Here is a 17891-nt window from a genome sequence, read left to right on the forward strand (position 1 = left end):
GGCCATGACTTGGTCTTCAGTTCACACCTTTACATCCCCATGCCATCATGCAACAGGCCCGGGATGACATGGGCTGTGGCAGGGCAGTATTGCAATTGGCACGTCTGTGAACTCCTGGCCCACTTCCAGAGGCACTTCTTGTGAATCACCTGACATGGAATGGCCATCAGCAAGCACTTCAAAGAAGAAAAGAGGGTTACTAACCTTCCGTAACTGTTTGTTCTTCGAGATGTGTTGCTCATGTCCGTTCTATGACCCACCCTCCTTCCCTTCTGTCGGAGTTCCAGCAAGAAGGAACTGAGAGGGAGTGGATAAGAAGAAGAGGAAAGTTAGGGGAATCCTTGGGTTAATGAGGATCTTGAAGGACCCTCCTGAGGAAGGAAGATAAATCACAGGGGGATACCTGGTCTTCCCTCCTGTTTTTTGTTTGGGGGCTTTTGGGGTTTTTTGGTCATTGTTTGCACAAGAGCCTTCTCCTTTGCAGGCCTTGCTATTTGGGACTGCATTCCTGTTTCTTTCTGCCTCACCCACGTTCCTTATTTCATAATTCAGCTGAAAATGTCGCCCTTCTCCCTTGCCTATTCCTTCCCACTGCTAGTCCTTCATTACAGAGTTACTATACATAATATAGTTTCAGAATGAAGTGTTTTGTGACTGGATTGCATAAAAGACATGTTGTAGAGCCAAGTAAAAGCTTAATATTGATGGGTCTGATTACTGGACTTTGTGTTCTTTACTTACCCCTTCCCCCCAAGTTTAAAAGAAGGGTAACTAAATATTGAGAAAGCAATTATATACTACTATATTGTATCAAAGGAAATTTGCTCCCTTGCAAGTCAATGGGATGCCTGCATGCACAAGGGATGCAGGACTAAGCCCAGTATAGAGAACAAACAGATGCTCTTTTCTGAAGAAATTGGGGTGCAAAGTTTATATCATTACAAAATAAATATATTATGCAAATACGAAAGTTATGCTTCACAACCATACTTCTGCTGTTATCTAAGATGTTCGTATTATGATATACTGATTTAAGAAAATAAATCTGTATTTTTAAAATGTATCCTAAACGAAATAAAGGCTAGTCATAGAGAGGAAATAACTTAGTCTTGCAACTTGCCAAATATACGTGATTCATTCAGCCCATTTGTTATGACTGCTCAGTCATTCTTTGGGTCTCTATTAGAATTATTTTCTAGGCTCGCACTCACTGCTTACAAAGCAGATTATTGTCAATTATGCTTGCAAAGACGTGTGACAGTCCTATGTTGACAAAAGGCCTATGCTGATCTTCCTGGCTCTGATATAATGGTGTACAGCATTTATGTCTGATGAATGATTGTGTTCAGTGCATATATCTTTGCATGTTGGCTAATGGGTTTTGAGGCTTTTATTTATGTCATTAAGCAGAGCTACAATATTTTAATATAGATAGGAGCTGCTTTGTTTTGCACACATTTTAAAAGTAAATATAATACTTAGTATGCTGACACTGTTCTGAGTCTTATTTTTATATAGAACCTGAGTCAGCTATGTTCTCTGTTTCTGAAATCTTTGAGAGGGAGAGGCCAGGAGGGATGGGAAAACCAAAGGTCTCCTGCCCTTTTTACATCAGCCAGGGTGGCAACTCACACCATATTTTGAAGTCTTCACACATTAATACTTAATTAAATGTTTGTAAAGTACTAATCCTCCAAATGTCCCTGTGAGATGTGTTATTCCCATTTTACAGATAGCAAAAGTGAGAGAGGTTAAGTGACTTGCCATGAAAAGAATCTGTGCCACAGCCAGGATTCAGACTCCAGCATTCTTGACACTGTGCTATGCACAGAGCACTAGACTACACTGCTTTTGCAGCTGTTTTGTCTGTGAGTGCTATTTAGAGAAATTATGGCACATGAATCAAGGACAGCATTGGAATCATCCAGCATATATAGTTACGCACTATTATTTGTATTTTAAACTAATTTGGGGATTTATTTTGTTCAAGGATAATAATACAAATCCTGCGGCAAGACATTAAAAGATATGGTAAGCCACAGAAATGGGGGAAGAAAGGATCTGATTATGGAATAAATATTAGCAAAAATAAAACCTTTTGGGAGCGGGGGGAAGAGGAAAACTGTTTTCCCCAAATGTGTCATTGAAGAGGAAGCATGATCAGAACACAGATCCGTTCCTTGGATCGCTAATGACTCATTGTGTGATCCTGGGCAAACCACTGCGCCTGCAAAGTTCTGGGGGAATTTACCCTAAGAGATTTGTGTTTCTAGAGAGTATTTGTAGCTGTGCCTCCTCTTTCACCTGATTTTAGGTGACCATAAACATCAGGCTAATTAGCAATGTCAATTGCACTACAGAGGGTTGTTGGGTTTTTTTTAAATTTTTTGCCTTGGTAATGTGAATGGCAGTAAGGAATTTGTAACAAACAAGGAAAAAGAGTAGTGTTTCCTCTGTGACCATGTATAATAAGCATGTCAGCAGTATGAAATTGCAACCCTTTGACATGCCTCTGTGCAGCTGTGCATCAGAACTATAAAAGAACGGTGTATCAGTGAGAAGTAAGCATCTCAAAGGCCATGGAAGAGATGCATGGTGTGAGCCAAAAGATGTGTGCCTAAGATCACACTTGAGGCTAGGATTTTCAAAGAAGCCAAAGGAAATAAGGTGCCTAAATCCCTCTGGAACTGAACGGAAGTTGGTGTGAGATCCAGACCATAGGCAGCCTTTGTACACCAGTCAGCTGCTAAGTTGTGGTCAGGAGACAAGTAGCAGAGTTGGGGGTGAGCCAGGTCAGTAATGCCAGGAAGTTAGGGTCAGGCACAAAGTTGCAGGCAAATAAGAGGTGGGGCGGAGCTGGGTCAGGATATCAGGAAGTGCCAGGTAATTAGGTGCCAGGTAATAGACAGAAAGCAAATAGCAAAGTCAAGGACAAACCAGCATCAGCAGCCAGAATCTAGGGTCTTCTGTAAGCAGGGGCTAAAGCTGAAACAGGCAAGCTTCTAGTCCTGCAGGGACTTACAGTTGGGTACCTTAGAGAATCGCTACCTAAATCCTTAGGGATTTATTCTCATTTTTTATATGCTCACATTACTCCCAGGAATGTCAATGGGAGGAGTTATGTACAGGTACGGAGAGGAGAATAAACTTCTTTGTGTGTTCATTGCTATTGGTGTTCCAGTGGTGAGGAATCTGTTAGAGATGCCTTTGAGGAGCAACCTTCTGTTCCAGATCTGGTTTTCCAGCCCCACAAACTCTGGTGGTGTTTGGGTATGGGGTTTTTGTACAGCGTACGAAAGGGCTGGAAGCTAGCTGCAAAACTTGGATTCTGATTTTTTTTTTTTTTTTTTTTTTACATCTGAGCCCACCCAAGTTCAGTGTGTTTGGATCTGGGTTTCTGATCTGGGCCCATCTCTAGAAATCACATATTAATTAAAGCAGCAATGTGATACAGCTCTTCAATATTCTCTTAATTTGTTTCTATGGCCAAAGAAGAAAGTAATATGTTCTCTTTGTTAACAGGTATTTTGTTCTGTTGTAGCCTTAATGTGTTTCATGTTATTACCTAGCATGGGGTACATAAAATGGCTCCAGGCTTGTAAAACTACACTGTATCTTTAATATGAGAAATAATTACAGCAGTGCTGAAACTGCAGCTAGCATTCCAGCCATGTGCACACAGACTGATTTCTGGTGTCTCCTCTGTCCTCTTCCCTCCTCCAGCCTGTGCTCGTCTCTTCAAGTTCAATGAAAGTTGCTACCCAATACACTACTAAAAGGGACAGGTTTCCTTGGGTGAGAAATATGAATATTTTTAAATACTGCTAGCTTAATGCTAACTTAGTGATCTAACTGTGCATTGCAGTATGGGGATTTAATAAATTTTATTAAAGGTAATGTTTAAAAGTACAAACAATTCAGAGACTTTACACAAAGTTGCTGGACATGCGGGTACAGTGTACAGATTATTGACGAGTGCAGAGTTTGGTTAGAAGTTAACAGGTGCAAGGAATACATCATCTGCAATAACCCAAATACAGGGGTCAAGGGTTTTGATTTGAAAAAAAATAAGAAGCGATTGATAATTCGGGAACATCGCTTATTGCAGGGGTTACAGAGGATGCGGTTAATGGGGAGTAGATATGTCCATAGTAGTGGATTGTCCCTCATTGAGTCAATGATGTGGTGTAGATAGTCCTTTAATCTATAAATTCCTGTCGGTGGAGAGGAAGGTCTCTGAGTCTTCTTGACGCCGATTCACGGTGGCGCACCAGTTTACTCGTCCCGGTACTGTCTGTGCCTGGTGATGTGTTTGATGTAAATATCTCTCGAGCACCGGATGGTGACAGACACCACGAGGCGCCGCATCAGCCGGGCGTAGCGCCGACTGACACCGCAGGCCTGCAGTACACACTCGTTGCAGTGATCCCAAGCACCCAGGGCTCTGACAATCAGGGCATGGGTCTGAACCTCGTAGCCCTTTGCGCTCAGGATGTCAGCCAGGAGGACATACTTCTCCTCCTTATGAGATCAGGCTGTGTGAAAGGCTGGGGTCCTGTTTTCGAATGGGACCATGACATCTACCATAACAATCTTCTTCCGGTCCTCGTTGGTAATGATGTCCGGCCTCAGTGGGCTGTTGGATCCGGGAATGGTAGAGTTCACGGTGACCTTTCCCAAGTGAGGCAGGATGGCTTTCATGAGCCGGCTCTGGATCGCGTTGTGCCACAGCTGCCAGGCTCTGGAGTGGGGCTTGCAGCTGCAGAGGATGTGGGGCAAGATTTAATTGTTGTACCCGCACTTCCTGCAGCCTTTGTCCCGATTCCCGTGGCAGATGGCCCTGTTCAGCGGGAGGCAGTTGAGTTGGGCCTGGTGGATGAACCGCCAGTCCGCAAATCGGGTGAAACTGCCCCATGGCAGAAAGTGGTTTCTGGCATCCCACTTGCTGGTGAATTCAAAGGCCTTTCCCTGGTCAGGTTTCTTCTTCAGGTTTTCCACGTACAGTGCATTGATGGCAGCCTTCAGGGACTTCTCCAGTATGCCCTGGGCTCTAGGGGTGATGATGGTATGGTCGGTAGCTCTGATCCGGGGCACCAGGACTGACAGCTCCTGGCGCTCCTCGCACCACGTCCAGCGGCAGCCGATGTGTTTTCGCAGGTGCCGTGTGATGTTGCAAGCGTGGGTCCAGAGCGAGGCGATGTCTCCCCCGTCCCATTCAAATTCGCCATCCAGGGAGCTGCTGAAGCAGGTGGCGATGTCTTGCCTGGAGCGGATTCTGCTGATCCGCTTTTTGATGACCTCTCCCAAGGCGTTCGCCGCAATGTTCTTCATGGTGGCATCTGCGCAGGTCAGCAGGCAGAAGGCCTGAGTGATGACCGCAAAGTCGCAGAGGTCGCCCATGCGGGGGACGTTGGCACCTCCCTGTCTGTGCCCGATGTAAGTCAGCTCATTGCTGGCTCTCTGAGGGAGGAACAGCCACCTCTTCACCAGCTGCCTGATGATGCTGTTGACCTTGTTGAAGGGCACCTTTGCCACAGCTGAACCCCGCAGGACGAACGAGATGCGGGGAATCAGGAAGGTGTTTAGGGCGTTGATCTTTCGCCAGGGCACCAACAGAGAGGTTTCAATCTTGGTTGCGTCCTGTAGGATCTCCTTGATGGTGTCCTCAAGAGTCTGCCAGATGCAGAAACCTGTCGGCTTGCCCAGCTGCTGGTACGCCTCACCTTCCTCGAGGGAGATCATGGGCTCGCCCTGGATATGGAACGAGGTCGCCTGGACCGAGTCCCTCCTACTGCCATTGTTGTGGAGGTATGCACATTTGTTGGCATTGAAACACAGCCCCATCCAATTGGCAGCCTGGCTGGTGGCGTCGAGCATTCCTCAGAGGCTCTCAGGGTCATCTGCGTAGGCCAGAATGTTTACTCTCTCCCTGGGGAGCTCGAACCCTCTTGGGCCATTGGAGATGGATCAGATGAGCGGCTCCATTGTCAGGTTGAAGATGATGGGACTGAGGGGACAGCTCTGCTTCACCCCGCTCCAGATCGGGATCTCCGCGGTCTCCCCCTCAGTTGAGCAGATGATGGTGGTGCTCCCGTTGTACAGCTCCTGGAGCAGCTGGAGGAAGTCTCTGGGCATCCCAAATTCCTTGAGCATGGAGAAGATGTGTTGGTGGGACACGGACCCGAAGACGTTAGCCAGGACCGTTTGGCAGTTGAGGGTGTGTCTGATTGATTGATTGGGAGTGCTTTGATCCAGGTAGGCTTTGAGGGGTTAATTGCAGAGGCGGGACTTTGAGGGGTTAATTGCAGGGGCGGGGCAACTGCCCCAGCCTTATAAAAAGCAGACAGTTGTGAACCAGCTAAGCGGCAAACAGACGGGCGGCTAACAGAAGGAGGGAGTTTGCCTGGGAGTTCACCTGAGGAGAGAGCCCACAGCGGGTTTTTGGCTTTGATGGTGCTGAGCAGGAAATACAGCATCTGAAGAGGCTCTCAGAGGAAAGATATGGAGAGTGGGTGATCTGTTGTTGTCACCTGCACTGGATGTGCTATGTTTGTCTTCCTCCCACAGGATAGAGATGACTTCATCTGTACCAAGTGCAGGCTGGTTTCCTTATTGGAAGAGAAGGTTAAAGAACTAGAGGCCCAAATATCAACCCTGCGTTGCATTAAAGAAAACAAATTCTTTCTCAATTGGGCACCGGCACGGTGTAAGGAAGATTCAGAGAAGGCCGAGCAGGTGAAAGGGGGAAGAAAATTGGCAGCATGTGACCTCCCGAAGAAAGAGAACCTATATGCCCACCATGCACATAGAAGTAAGGAATCGTTTTAATCTTCTCTGCACAAGTACTACGGCGGAGAACGATTTGGAAGACCCATCAGAGGGAATGGACCAGAAGGAGACCCGTTTGATCAGAAGGCAAGGGATGCATTGTCCTAGGGACGGGGGTTCCACGACCACCATTCCCAAGAGGAAGAGAAGGGTGATGGAGGTCGGGGACTCCCTCCTAAAGGGGACAGAGTCATCCATCTGCCATCCGGACCGGGAAACTAGAGAAGTGTGCTGCTTGCCTGGAGCTAGGATTAGGGATGTGACGGAGAGAATGCCAAAACTTATCAAGTCCTCAGACCATTACCCCTTCCTACTTCTCCACGTGGGCACCAATGACACTGCCAAGAATGATCTTGAGCGGATCACTGCAGACTATGTGGCTCTGGGAAAAGAGATAAAGGAGTTTGAAGCGCAAGTGGTGTTCTCATCCATCCTCCCTGTTCAGGGAAAAGGCCCAGATAGGGACCGTCGCATTGCGGAAGTAAATGCGTGGTTACACAGGGATTTGGATTCTTCAATCATGGAATGTTGTTCCAGGAAGAAGGATTACTAGGAAGAGACGGGATTCATCTAACAAAGACAGGGAAGAGTATCTTCGCAGACAGGCTGGCTAACTTAGTGAGGAGGGCTTTAAACTAGGTTCGACAGGGGACAGAGACCTAAGCCCGAAGGTAAGTGGGGAAGAGGGACACCACAAGGAAGCAGAAGGAGGAGGGTGCAGCAGGGGAGGTCTCCCAATTCATACTGTGAAAGTAGGCCAATCGGCTACTTATCTCAAGTGCCTGTACACAAATGCAAGAAGTCTGGGAAACAAGCAGGAGGAACTGGAAGTCCTGGCACAGTCAAGAAACTACGACATGATTGGAATAACTGAGACTTGGTGGAGTAACTCACACGACTGGAGCACTGTCATGGATGGGTATAAACTGTTCAGGAAGGACAGGCAGGGGTGAAAGGGTGGAGGAGTTGCACTGTATGTAAGAGAGCACTATGATTGCTCTGAGCTCCAGTATGAAACTGGAGATAAGCCAGTTGAGTGTCTCTGGGTTAAGCTTAGAAGCAAGAAAAATAAGGGTGATGTCATGGTGGGTGTCTGTTACAGACCACCAGACCAGGACGATGGGGCTTTCTTTACTCAACTAGGGAAAGTTTGCAGTTCACAGGACCTGATTCTCATGGGAGACTTCAATCACCCTGACATCTGCTGGAAGAGCAATACAGCAGAGCACAAGCAATCCAGGAAGTTTTTGGAGAGTGTCGCAGACAATTTCCTGGTGCAAGTGCTGGAGCAACCAACTAGGGGCCGTGCTTCTCTTGACCTGCTGCTCACAAACAGGGAAGATTTGGTAGGGGAAGTAGAAGTGGGTGGCAACCTACGCAGCAGTGACCATGAGATGGTCGAGTTCAGGATCCTGACAAAAGGAAGAAAGGAGAACAGCAGGATACGGACCATGAACTTCAGAAAAGCGGACTTTGACTCCCTCAGGGAACTGATGGGCAGGATTCCCTGGGAGGCTAATATGAGGGGGAAAGGAATCCAAGAGAGCTGGCTGTATTTTAAAGAAACCTTATTGAGGGCACAGGAGCAAACCATCCCGATGTGCAGAAAGAATAGCAAATATGGAAGGCGCCCAGCTTCGCTTAACAAAGAAGTCTTTGGCGAACTTAAACACAAAAAAGAAGCTTACAAGAAGTGGAAGCTTGGTCAGATGACTAGGGAGAATTATAAAAACACTGCTCGAATATGCAGGAATGAAACCATAGGATCATAGAATATTAGAGTTGGAAGGACCTCAGAGGTCATCTAGTCCAACCCCCTGCTCAAAGCAGGACTAACCTCAGCTAAATAATCCCAGCCAGGGCTTTGTCAAGCCTCAGCTTAAAAACCTCTAAAGATGGAGTTTCCACCACCTCCCTAAGTAACCCATTCCAGTGCTTCACCACCCTACTAGTGAAAAACTTTTTCCTAATGTCCAACCTAGACCTCCCCAACTGCAACTTGAGACCATTGCTCCCCAACTGCAACTTAAGACCAGGAAGGCCAAAGTACAATTGGAGTTGCAGCTAGCAAGGGATGTGAAGGAGAACAAGAAGGGTTTCTACAGGTATGTTGCCAGCAAGAAGAAGATTAGGGAAAGTGTGGGCCCCTTAGAGAATGAGGGAGGCGACCTAGTGACGGAGGATGTGGAGAAAGCTGAGGTACTCAATGCCTTTTTTGCCTGGTCTTCACAGACAAGATCAGCTCCCAGACTACTGTACTGGGTGGCACAGAACGGGAAGGAGGCGAACATACCACAGTGCTGAAGGAACAGGTCCAAGACTATTTAGAAGGATTGGACATACACAAGTCCATGGGGCCGGATGCAATGCACCCAAGGGTGCTGTGGGAATTGGCTGAGGTGATTTCAGAGCCATTGCCTATTATCTTTGAAAGCTCGTGGCAACAGGGGGAGGTCCCTGAGGACTGGAAAAAAGCAAATATAGTGCCCTTCTTCAAAAAAGGGAGGAAAGAGGATCCAGGGAACTACAGACCAGTCAGCCTCACTTCAATCCCTGGAAAAATCATGGAGCAGGTCCTTAAGGAATCCATTTTAAGGCACTTGGAAGAGTGGAGGGTGATCAGGAACAGTCAACACGGATTCACCAAGGGAAAGTCATGCCTGATCAACCTGATTGCTTTCTATGATGAGGTGACTGGCTCTGTGGATGTAGGGAAGGCGGTAGATGTGATATATCTTAACTTTAGCAAAGCTTTTGATACTGTCTCTCACAGTATTCTTATCAGCAAGTTAAAGAAGTATGGGTTGGATGAATGGACTATAAAATTGATAGAGAACTGGCTAGAGTATAGGGCTCAACGAGTAGTGATCAATGGCTCCATGTCTAGCTGGCAACCGGTCACAAGCGGAGTGCCCCAGGGATCAGTCCTGGGGCCGGTTTTGTTCAACATCTTCATTAATGATCTGGAAGATGGGGTAGATTGCACCCTCAGCAAGTTTGCGGATGACACTAAGCTGGGGAGAGTGGTAGATACCCTGGAAGGTAGGGATAGGATACAGGAAGACCTAAACAAACTGGAGGATTGGGCCAAAATAAATCTGATGAGGTTCAACAAGGACAAGTGCAGAGTCCTCCACTTAGAAAGGAAGAATCCCATGCACAGCTATAGACTGGGGACCGACGAGCTAGGCAGCAGCTCTGCAGAAAAGGACCTGGGGGTAACAGTGGATAAAAAGCTGGATCTGAGTCAGCAGTGTGCCCTGGTTGGGCTGCATTAGGAGGAGCATTGCCAGCAGGTCACGGGAAGTGATTATTCCCCTCTATTTGGCATTGGTGAGGCCGCATTCAGAGTATTGTGTCCAGTTTTGGGCCCCCCACTACAAAAAGGATGTAGACAAGTTGGAGAGAGTCCAGCGGAGGGCAACAAAAATGGTTAGGGGGATGGAGCACAGGACTTATGAGGAGAGGCTAAGGGAACTGGGCTTGTTTAGTCTGCAAAAGAGAAGAATGAGGGGGGATTTGATAGCAGCCTTTAACTACCTGAAAAGGGGTTCCAGGTAGGATGGGGCTAGGTTGTTCTCGGTGGTGGCAGATGACAGGACAAGGAGCAACGGTCTCAAGTTGTAGTTGGGGAGGTCTAGGTTGGACATTAGGAAAAAGTTTTTCACTAGGAGGGTGGTGAAGCACTGGAATGGGTTACCTAGGGAGGTGGTGGAATCTCCATCTTTAGAGGTTTTTAAGCTGAGGCTTGACAAAGCCCTGGCTGGGATGATATAGCTGAGGTTAGTCCTGCTTTGAGCAGGGGGTTGGACTAGATGACCTCTGAGGTCCCTTCCAACTCTAATATTCTATGATTCTATGCCACAGCGCAATGCCTCCATGCCCTCCTAGCTGTTTGGATGATGGTTTGGAGGATGAAGTTGTGTTCATAGCAGCCTTCACATGACATGAAGCTCTTCTGAACAGAACTGATGGCTCCTCTGTTCACGGACCAATCTGATCCTGGCCACTAGGCAGCTGACATACAGTTTGTAGATGGTGGAGCAGAGAGATGGGTCTCCAGTTGCTGGGGTCATCTCTCTTGTCTTTCTTGTACACTCTCTGTTGAAAATGTATGCATTATTTCCCATCCGAATTTGTCTAGCTTCAACATCCAGCCATTGGATTGTCTCTGACTGCTAGATTGAAGAGGCCATTATCAAATATTTGTTCCCTATGTAGGTACTTAATGATTGTAATCAAGTCATCACATAACCTTCTCTTTGTTAAGCTAAACAGATTGAGTTCACTGCGTCTATCACTATAAAGCACATTTTCTAATTCTTTCATCATTCTAGTGGCTCTTCTCTGAACCTTCTCCAATTTATCAATATCTTTCTAGAATTGTGGGCACCAGAACTGGACATGATATTCCAGCAGTGATCCCACCAATGTCAAGTAGAAAGGTAAAATAACCTCTCTACTTCTACTCAAGATTTCCCTTTTTATGCACCCAAGGATCACATTAACCTTTGGCCATAGTGTTGTACTAAAAACTCATATTCAGCTGATTATCCACCAAGATCCCCAAATCATTTTCAGTCACTGCCTCCCAGGATAGAGTCCCCCATCCTGTAAGAATGGCCTATATGTTCCTAGATATTTACATTTAGCTGTATTAAAATGAGTATTGTTGGCTTGCGCCAAGCTTACCAAGCGACCCAGATTGCTCTGTATCAGTGATCTGTCCTCTTCGTTATTTACCATTCTCCCAATTTTTGTGTCCTCTGCAAACTATCAGCGATGATTTTAATGTTTACTTCCAGATCATTGATGAAAATGTTAAATAGTATAGGGCCAAGAACTGATTCCTGCAGGATTACTCTAAAAACAGTTTGTTGATGATTCTCCATTGACAATTACTTATTGAAACCTATCAGTTAGCCAGATTTTAATCCATTTAATATGTGCTGTGTTAATTTTCTATCATTCTAGTTGTTTAATCAAAATGTGAAATCAAACGTCTTATAGAAGTCTATTATATCAACAGTATTACCTTTATTAACCAAATTTGTAATCTAATCCTAAAAAGATATCAAGTTAGTTTGACAGGATCTATTTTCCATAAACCCATGTTGATTGGCATTAATTATATTACCCTTCTTTCATTTTCTATTAATAGAGTCCCACTTCAGCTGCTCCATTATGTTGTCTGGGATCAATGTCCGACTGACAGACCTATAATTAGCCAGGTTGTACCATTCATCCTTTTTTAAATATTGTCACAACATTAGCTTTCTTCCAGTCTTCTGGAACTTCCCCAACGTTCCAAGACTTACTGAAAATCAACATTAAGGGTACAGCAAACTCCTCAGCCAGCTCTTGTAAAACTCTTGGATGCAAGTTCTCTGGACCTGCTGATTTAAAAATGTCTAACTTCATTAGTTGCTCCTGAGACACTAGTGGGATGGGAGGACTGCTGTCATTATCATATGATATGACTACATCATTTGACTTTCCCCCCCAGTACAGAACAGAAATAATTTTAACACTTCTGTCTTTTCTGCATTATTATTGATCATTCAGCACCAATGTTAGGATTCTTTTTGTTCCTAATATACTTTTAAAAACTCCTTATTGCCCTTAACTCTGCAGACCAAAGGTTTCTCCTTGTGTCCCTTCGCTTCTCCTATTAATTTTCTATAATTCTTAGCTTCTGACTTTCATTCATTACTTTCAGTGTCCCATTTGTTTAATATATATATATCCTCCACTGATTTTTAATTACCTGTAAGTTAGTCTCACACTGTAACCTTTTCTTTATTAGGAAAAAAAAGGCATTCTTACCTCATCTTAGATAACACGAGGTAAGATCCTAGTGAAGACAAGGCAGTTTGTAGCTTTCACTTTGTTAGTAGGTCAAAAGACTATGGAGGAACCTACGGTTAGGATGGATCTGTTAACATGTTTAAACTACAAAAACATTTTGTCTTCACTGGGATTTACCTCATGTCTGTTATCATATGTTAGCTAACATAAGAACATGGCTCTTTTCCTAATGAAGACAAGGCCACAGTGTGTATCCAAACTCTGAGTGCCTTTGAAAATCCCTAAATTCTGTCCATAAAATAAGCAAACTCCATTGGTTACCACCAGTTCACAAGAGGGAATATAAGAGAAATCCATAGAGAGAGAGCAGGAAACAAAATATGTAATAAAATATAAGTTTATGTAGCATGTGAGGCCAAATTCATCTTTTGTGTAAGCCATTGTAGTTAACATGCAATGATGTCATTGGGGATACACCAGGGATGATGTAGCCCATTAAAACTTGAAATCAAAATATCTACATGTTCTTCTCCCTAAACAACCACTATCAAAAAGGAAATATAGCTTGATTAGTGGCTCATGTAGTTTAATACGTTTCTTGAAAATCATGATACAATTTAAAGTTTTATCTCAAACAGAAATAAAAATGTTTATTGCTTAATGTAAAAGATACAGACCCAGAATCTTTCTCCAGTGGTTCCACACAGATAAACCAGCAGATCCTGACTTGGATAGCTGAGAATGAAAATCTACTGGTCCATTTGTGTTAGTGGTGTTCCCTGATCTGTTTGTCCTCGAGAGGTTGTCTCACCTTTGCAGTCCTAATGCTTTATCTCACGCAGCCATTGTGCTCTGATCATTTACTCTTTAAAATTAATTGGTTGAGCTGTCTGGATTACATTGGAATGGCACTGATTCTGCTGCCTAGCACTAATCCCACCTTAATTAGAAATCTTGCATTAAATACATCTTAAATGCCATAAAAGATGAAACCACTGTGATAATTTGAATGAAGCCATGGGAGGGTTTTAAAAAAGAGAAGATTAGTGGGCATCAAGTGTTTAATTTCTGCTATGCATTTAAAATAAAGTAAAATTGAGCAAAAAAAAAAATGTAATAGGGGATCGAGTGACAAACTTGAAGCCAGATTCTGATTACTCATGTGTGAGGGCCCAATCCAATACCCATAGAAATCAGGTGGTGTGTTTCCATTGACTTAAATGGGTTTTGAATTAGGCCTTAAATAATTGTGGGGAGGGAGAATTGCAAAGAGCCCTTTCTCTTTTTTTTTTTTTTTGTGCACTTGCACCCAAAACAGCCAGAATTCCATTGTGAACACTTTCTGAGCCGTAGTACAACTAGAAGCGCTAGATGTTCCTGGGGACTTGTCTACACTGGCACTTATACTGGCAAAACATTTTTGTTGCTCAGTGGTGTGAAAAAAACACCCGCTGAGCGACATAAGTTTTGTCAGCATAAGCGCAAGTGTAGACAGTGCTATGTTGGTTGGAAAGAGCTCTTCTGCTGACATAGCTACCGCCCCTCTTTTAGGTGGTTTTATTATGTCAGCGAGTGCTTTTTTTCCACACCCGAGTGACAAAAGTTTTGCCAGCATAAGCACCAGTATAGACAAACCCTAAGTAGACGGGGTCGGAATAGGTGGGGCCATGCTTTGATCAACCTCTTCCATATCCCTTAGCAAAGTGGCACTAGCAATGAGTTGGTCTACATAGATGTTTTTGCCTTAGTAAATTGATTGCCAGTTAATTTGAGTTAGCTAACACATTTTTATACACAAGGCTGGATGCTCCACAAACATTTGTGGAGTGTCCAGACTAGCATGCCCAAATGTCTTAGCTGTCCCAAGCTAATTGGAAATCCATTTACTTAAGTTAAAAACTCTAATGTAGACACAGGATATTGAGAACAGTGTATACTATCCCTACAGAAAAGGGTACAAATATTGACCTTCAGTGTGTATTTCTAGAGCAAGTATTGCTGTGGTACCTAAATGCCCAGCACTTACATTTCAAGGACTATGCCATAGCTATGCCACAGTGACTCTCTGAATATCCCTGATACTTTGGGTCCCCTTGCAACCACTTCTTTGTGGTACCCTTAAACAATGATGAGACTTCATGGAAAACGGTTTAATTAGTCCACTCACCTGGAACTTATCCATAAAGTCACTACCCTCTTCTCCTTCAAATCTTCCTTCAAGACACACTTCTGCTACAGTGTCTAGAAGAAATCAGCCAGACAGTCATGGCTCGCTTGATCTGTAACCATGCATAGCTGATTTTATTTGTTTTTTAAAATGCAGGCCTGTAGCACGGGGTCCGGTCCAACCCCGCGGTTGTGGCCCTTCTTCGGGCCCCGTCTCGGAGGAAGGCCACTGCACCTTCCTACAAGGGGAATGTAAGCATCTGTAATGAGTCTGGTGCCCCGGCCCTCAGGCAGGGTGGGCAAGCAAGCCATGTCCTCTGGTCCGTAGAGCAGGGGACTGTAATCACTCCCTGGGTGTCGAGGACAAGGGGGACAGGGAGGGGGACGCAGGCCCACCCAACTCCACTGCATCCCAGCCCAGGGCCCTAGCAGCGGCAAAGGCGTTACCACTGAGTCGGCGGGGCTCCCGCTGCAACATGTCAATGGGGCGTGCCCCATCTCAGCCACAGCTATGGCTGTCCCTGGGCCACTTCCTCCCGTATCCCCAGGTACCTGTGTCCACTGGGTCCTCAGGGTCACTGGGGTACACAGCCCGGGGTAGACCCGCCAGTCCCTCCTCATCCACAGGCGGCAAGGCGGGGAGCTCCTCTGCGAGGGGCAACTCCTCCAGGTCACAGGGCTCAGGGGATGGCTCGGCCTCCGGCAGCTCCTCCAGGTCCTGTCCCATCTCTGGGGGCTTGGCGTCAGGCAGCTCTTCCAGGTCGGGTTTGGCCTTGGGGGGGATCTCCCAGCCCTCAGGCTTTGGGGACTTGCTCCAGTCACTGGGACCTAGGGGCCTGGCCCAGTTCTGGGGGCCTGTAGGCTGAGGTCAGTCTAAGTGGCCCGGGGGCCCTATCCAACCCTTAGTAAGTGGTCGCTTGGGCCGCTCCCACGGTCTTTGCTCCGGGAGACGCTCGCTTGGGGCAGCAGCCCAGCCCGGTTTAGGCCTTTGCTGCAGCCGGCGGGATGGCACATCTGTCTCCGGCAGCAGCTTGTCTCCCTCTGAGCTGTGGGGCCTGCTTTTTATACTCTGAGCCCTGGCTGAGGTTCCGCTCCTCTGTTGCCGGACTGGTCGGCCGGCAGGACCTATCACTAGCCGGCCTCCCGGTTGCCGGGCATACTGGGCAGCTGGCCTTTTTACAGTCTGGCCCTGCGGTTGTGGCCCTTCTTCGGGCCCCGGCTCAGAGGAAGGCCACTGCACCTTCCTACAAGGCCCAAACAAAACCAGAAATCACTTTGAAGTGATATAGGACTACCATGTTGCACAGCGACTAACCTAGGATCTTCTGCCCATAGGATCGTCTGTCTGTTACCTTTGTCCTCACCCCACATGCTCCCATTTTGTTACACTCCATTTTAGCATCTTGTTTCCAAGCAGACTGTAAATTCCTTGGGAGCAGGGACTGAGTGTCTTCCCTGCATGCATGTATGGGGGAAGGGGAAGAGTAATGGGGGTTGTACTGCATCTTGCATAGTGGGGCCATGTTTCTGGGTATAACTGAAGTATCAATAATAACTAGAGGGTTGCACACTTTGCTTTCAAAGGCAGAGCTCATTGCACAAATCAGGGACTTCTTGAATCCCTTCTTTCCCTCCACAAGCTCCCTGTGTACAACCCTCCCTTCCCCCTCTATTTCAGGGACTCCCTGAAGCCCCACTTCCACCCCTTCCCTTACAAGATGCAGGGGGTCCATGTGCCCCCCATTTCCCTCTTCCAGTTTTCTGATTTTGATGAAAATCAGTAGGGTTCTGCCCACTGGTGCCTAAAAACATGCCCTGAAATTCTGGAATAGATAAGATGTGGTATTCGAAAGTTATCACATTGCAGACAGGCAGAGAAATGCCATTGAGTTGGATGAGAGCTTTCCCTTGTTTGACCACTTATTGTTATTTGTATTAATTATTGGTACATATTACATTCTCTGGCATATGACTTTCTCTGATGACTAGCTATTTACATTGTATCAATAAGTGTTGATGTGGAATCATAATATCACGCAGTATGACCACAGTTTCTTGATACCATAATCACAACACAGTGCCAGGGCATCAAATTATGATTACTTTGCAGTTCAAAGCAAGCAACTCTCTAGCTGTTAAATGATGATTACTAGTGCCTTATGACTGGACTCGCCAATGTGTGTCTCTGGCATTCATCTCCACAAAATGGGAAATGTGGTATGAAGATAAAATAACACTGTCAAGAAGAGACAATGATGGAAACAGATTTGGGGGGTATTATCTAAGCATGATTCCTTTATGGCTATTCCTCATGCAGTGTGCTGCATAACCTTTTCTTCCCCCTTCATCACTCTGTCAGCAAATTAACATAGACTGTGATCATCTCATTGTAAGATTATGTCCCTGGTGCACAGACCTTTGTCAAATGGTGGAAGATGGTACAAAAATGGCTGAGTGATGGATTGACTTTTGACAATGATCTGAAAGAGAACGATTTTCACTAAGTGTTTTATTATTAGTGAAATAACAGACCCAAGGAACATGCTGACAATTTATTATCTGAAATATATATATATTTCCGTTCTCATCTTTTAAAGTAAATTTCTAGTGCTATAGAGATGCAAAAAATGGACAGCCTTGGAGACTGAAATCCGCTCTACACAGAACAAGTGCAGCACAGGGCACAATGGACGTGCCTGCCAATGTACCTCAGCATTAACGTGGACAGGGAGTACGGGCTCAAGGCTGGTTCAAGACCTCTGGGCCAAGACTGCTAATTAAGCTGCATGTTAAAACTAAATGTAGTGATGATTTTTGTGATGCAGGCACCCAACCACTAGAACTAGACTGAGACCATTAAACCTACTTCATATAAACTCTATTGTCAGATGGGAACAAGACACTACTTACTGACACAGGGCCTGATCCAAAGACCATTCAAGCAAATAGGAGTCTTTCTACTGACACCATTTGCCTCTGCACCAGTCCCATTTTCCAGATTTGAGTCAGTAACAAACAAGAGGTGGAAGTTTCTGTATCCTGCATCCTCACACTGGAGGGAGCAGAGGGGGAATGTTATAGGTTCCCTT

General features: G+C 45.6%; 1 protein-coding gene across 1 annotated transcript; it reads right to left on the reverse strand.

Annotated features, from left to right (window-relative positions):
• Positions 1 to 4782: 4782 nt before the first annotated feature.
• LOC137160379 (uncharacterized protein T26G10.4-like) lies at positions 4783 to 5877 on the reverse strand. The gene has a single exon (XM_067558943.1). It carries the CDS (start codon positions 5875 to 5877, stop codon positions 4783 to 4785), a length of 1095 nt encoding a protein of 364 aa, XP_067415044.1.
• Positions 5878 to 17891: the final 12014 nt, after the last annotated feature.

Source organism: Emydura macquarii, unplaced genomic scaffold (genome assembly GCF_026122565.2).
Source record: "Emydura macquarii macquarii isolate MOO-44397 ecotype Brisbane River unplaced genomic scaffold, CSIRO-AGI_Emac_v2 contig_2205, whole genome shotgun sequence".
In the NCBI taxonomy this organism is placed as follows: Eukaryota; Metazoa; Chordata; order Testudines; family Chelidae; genus Emydura; species Emydura macquarii.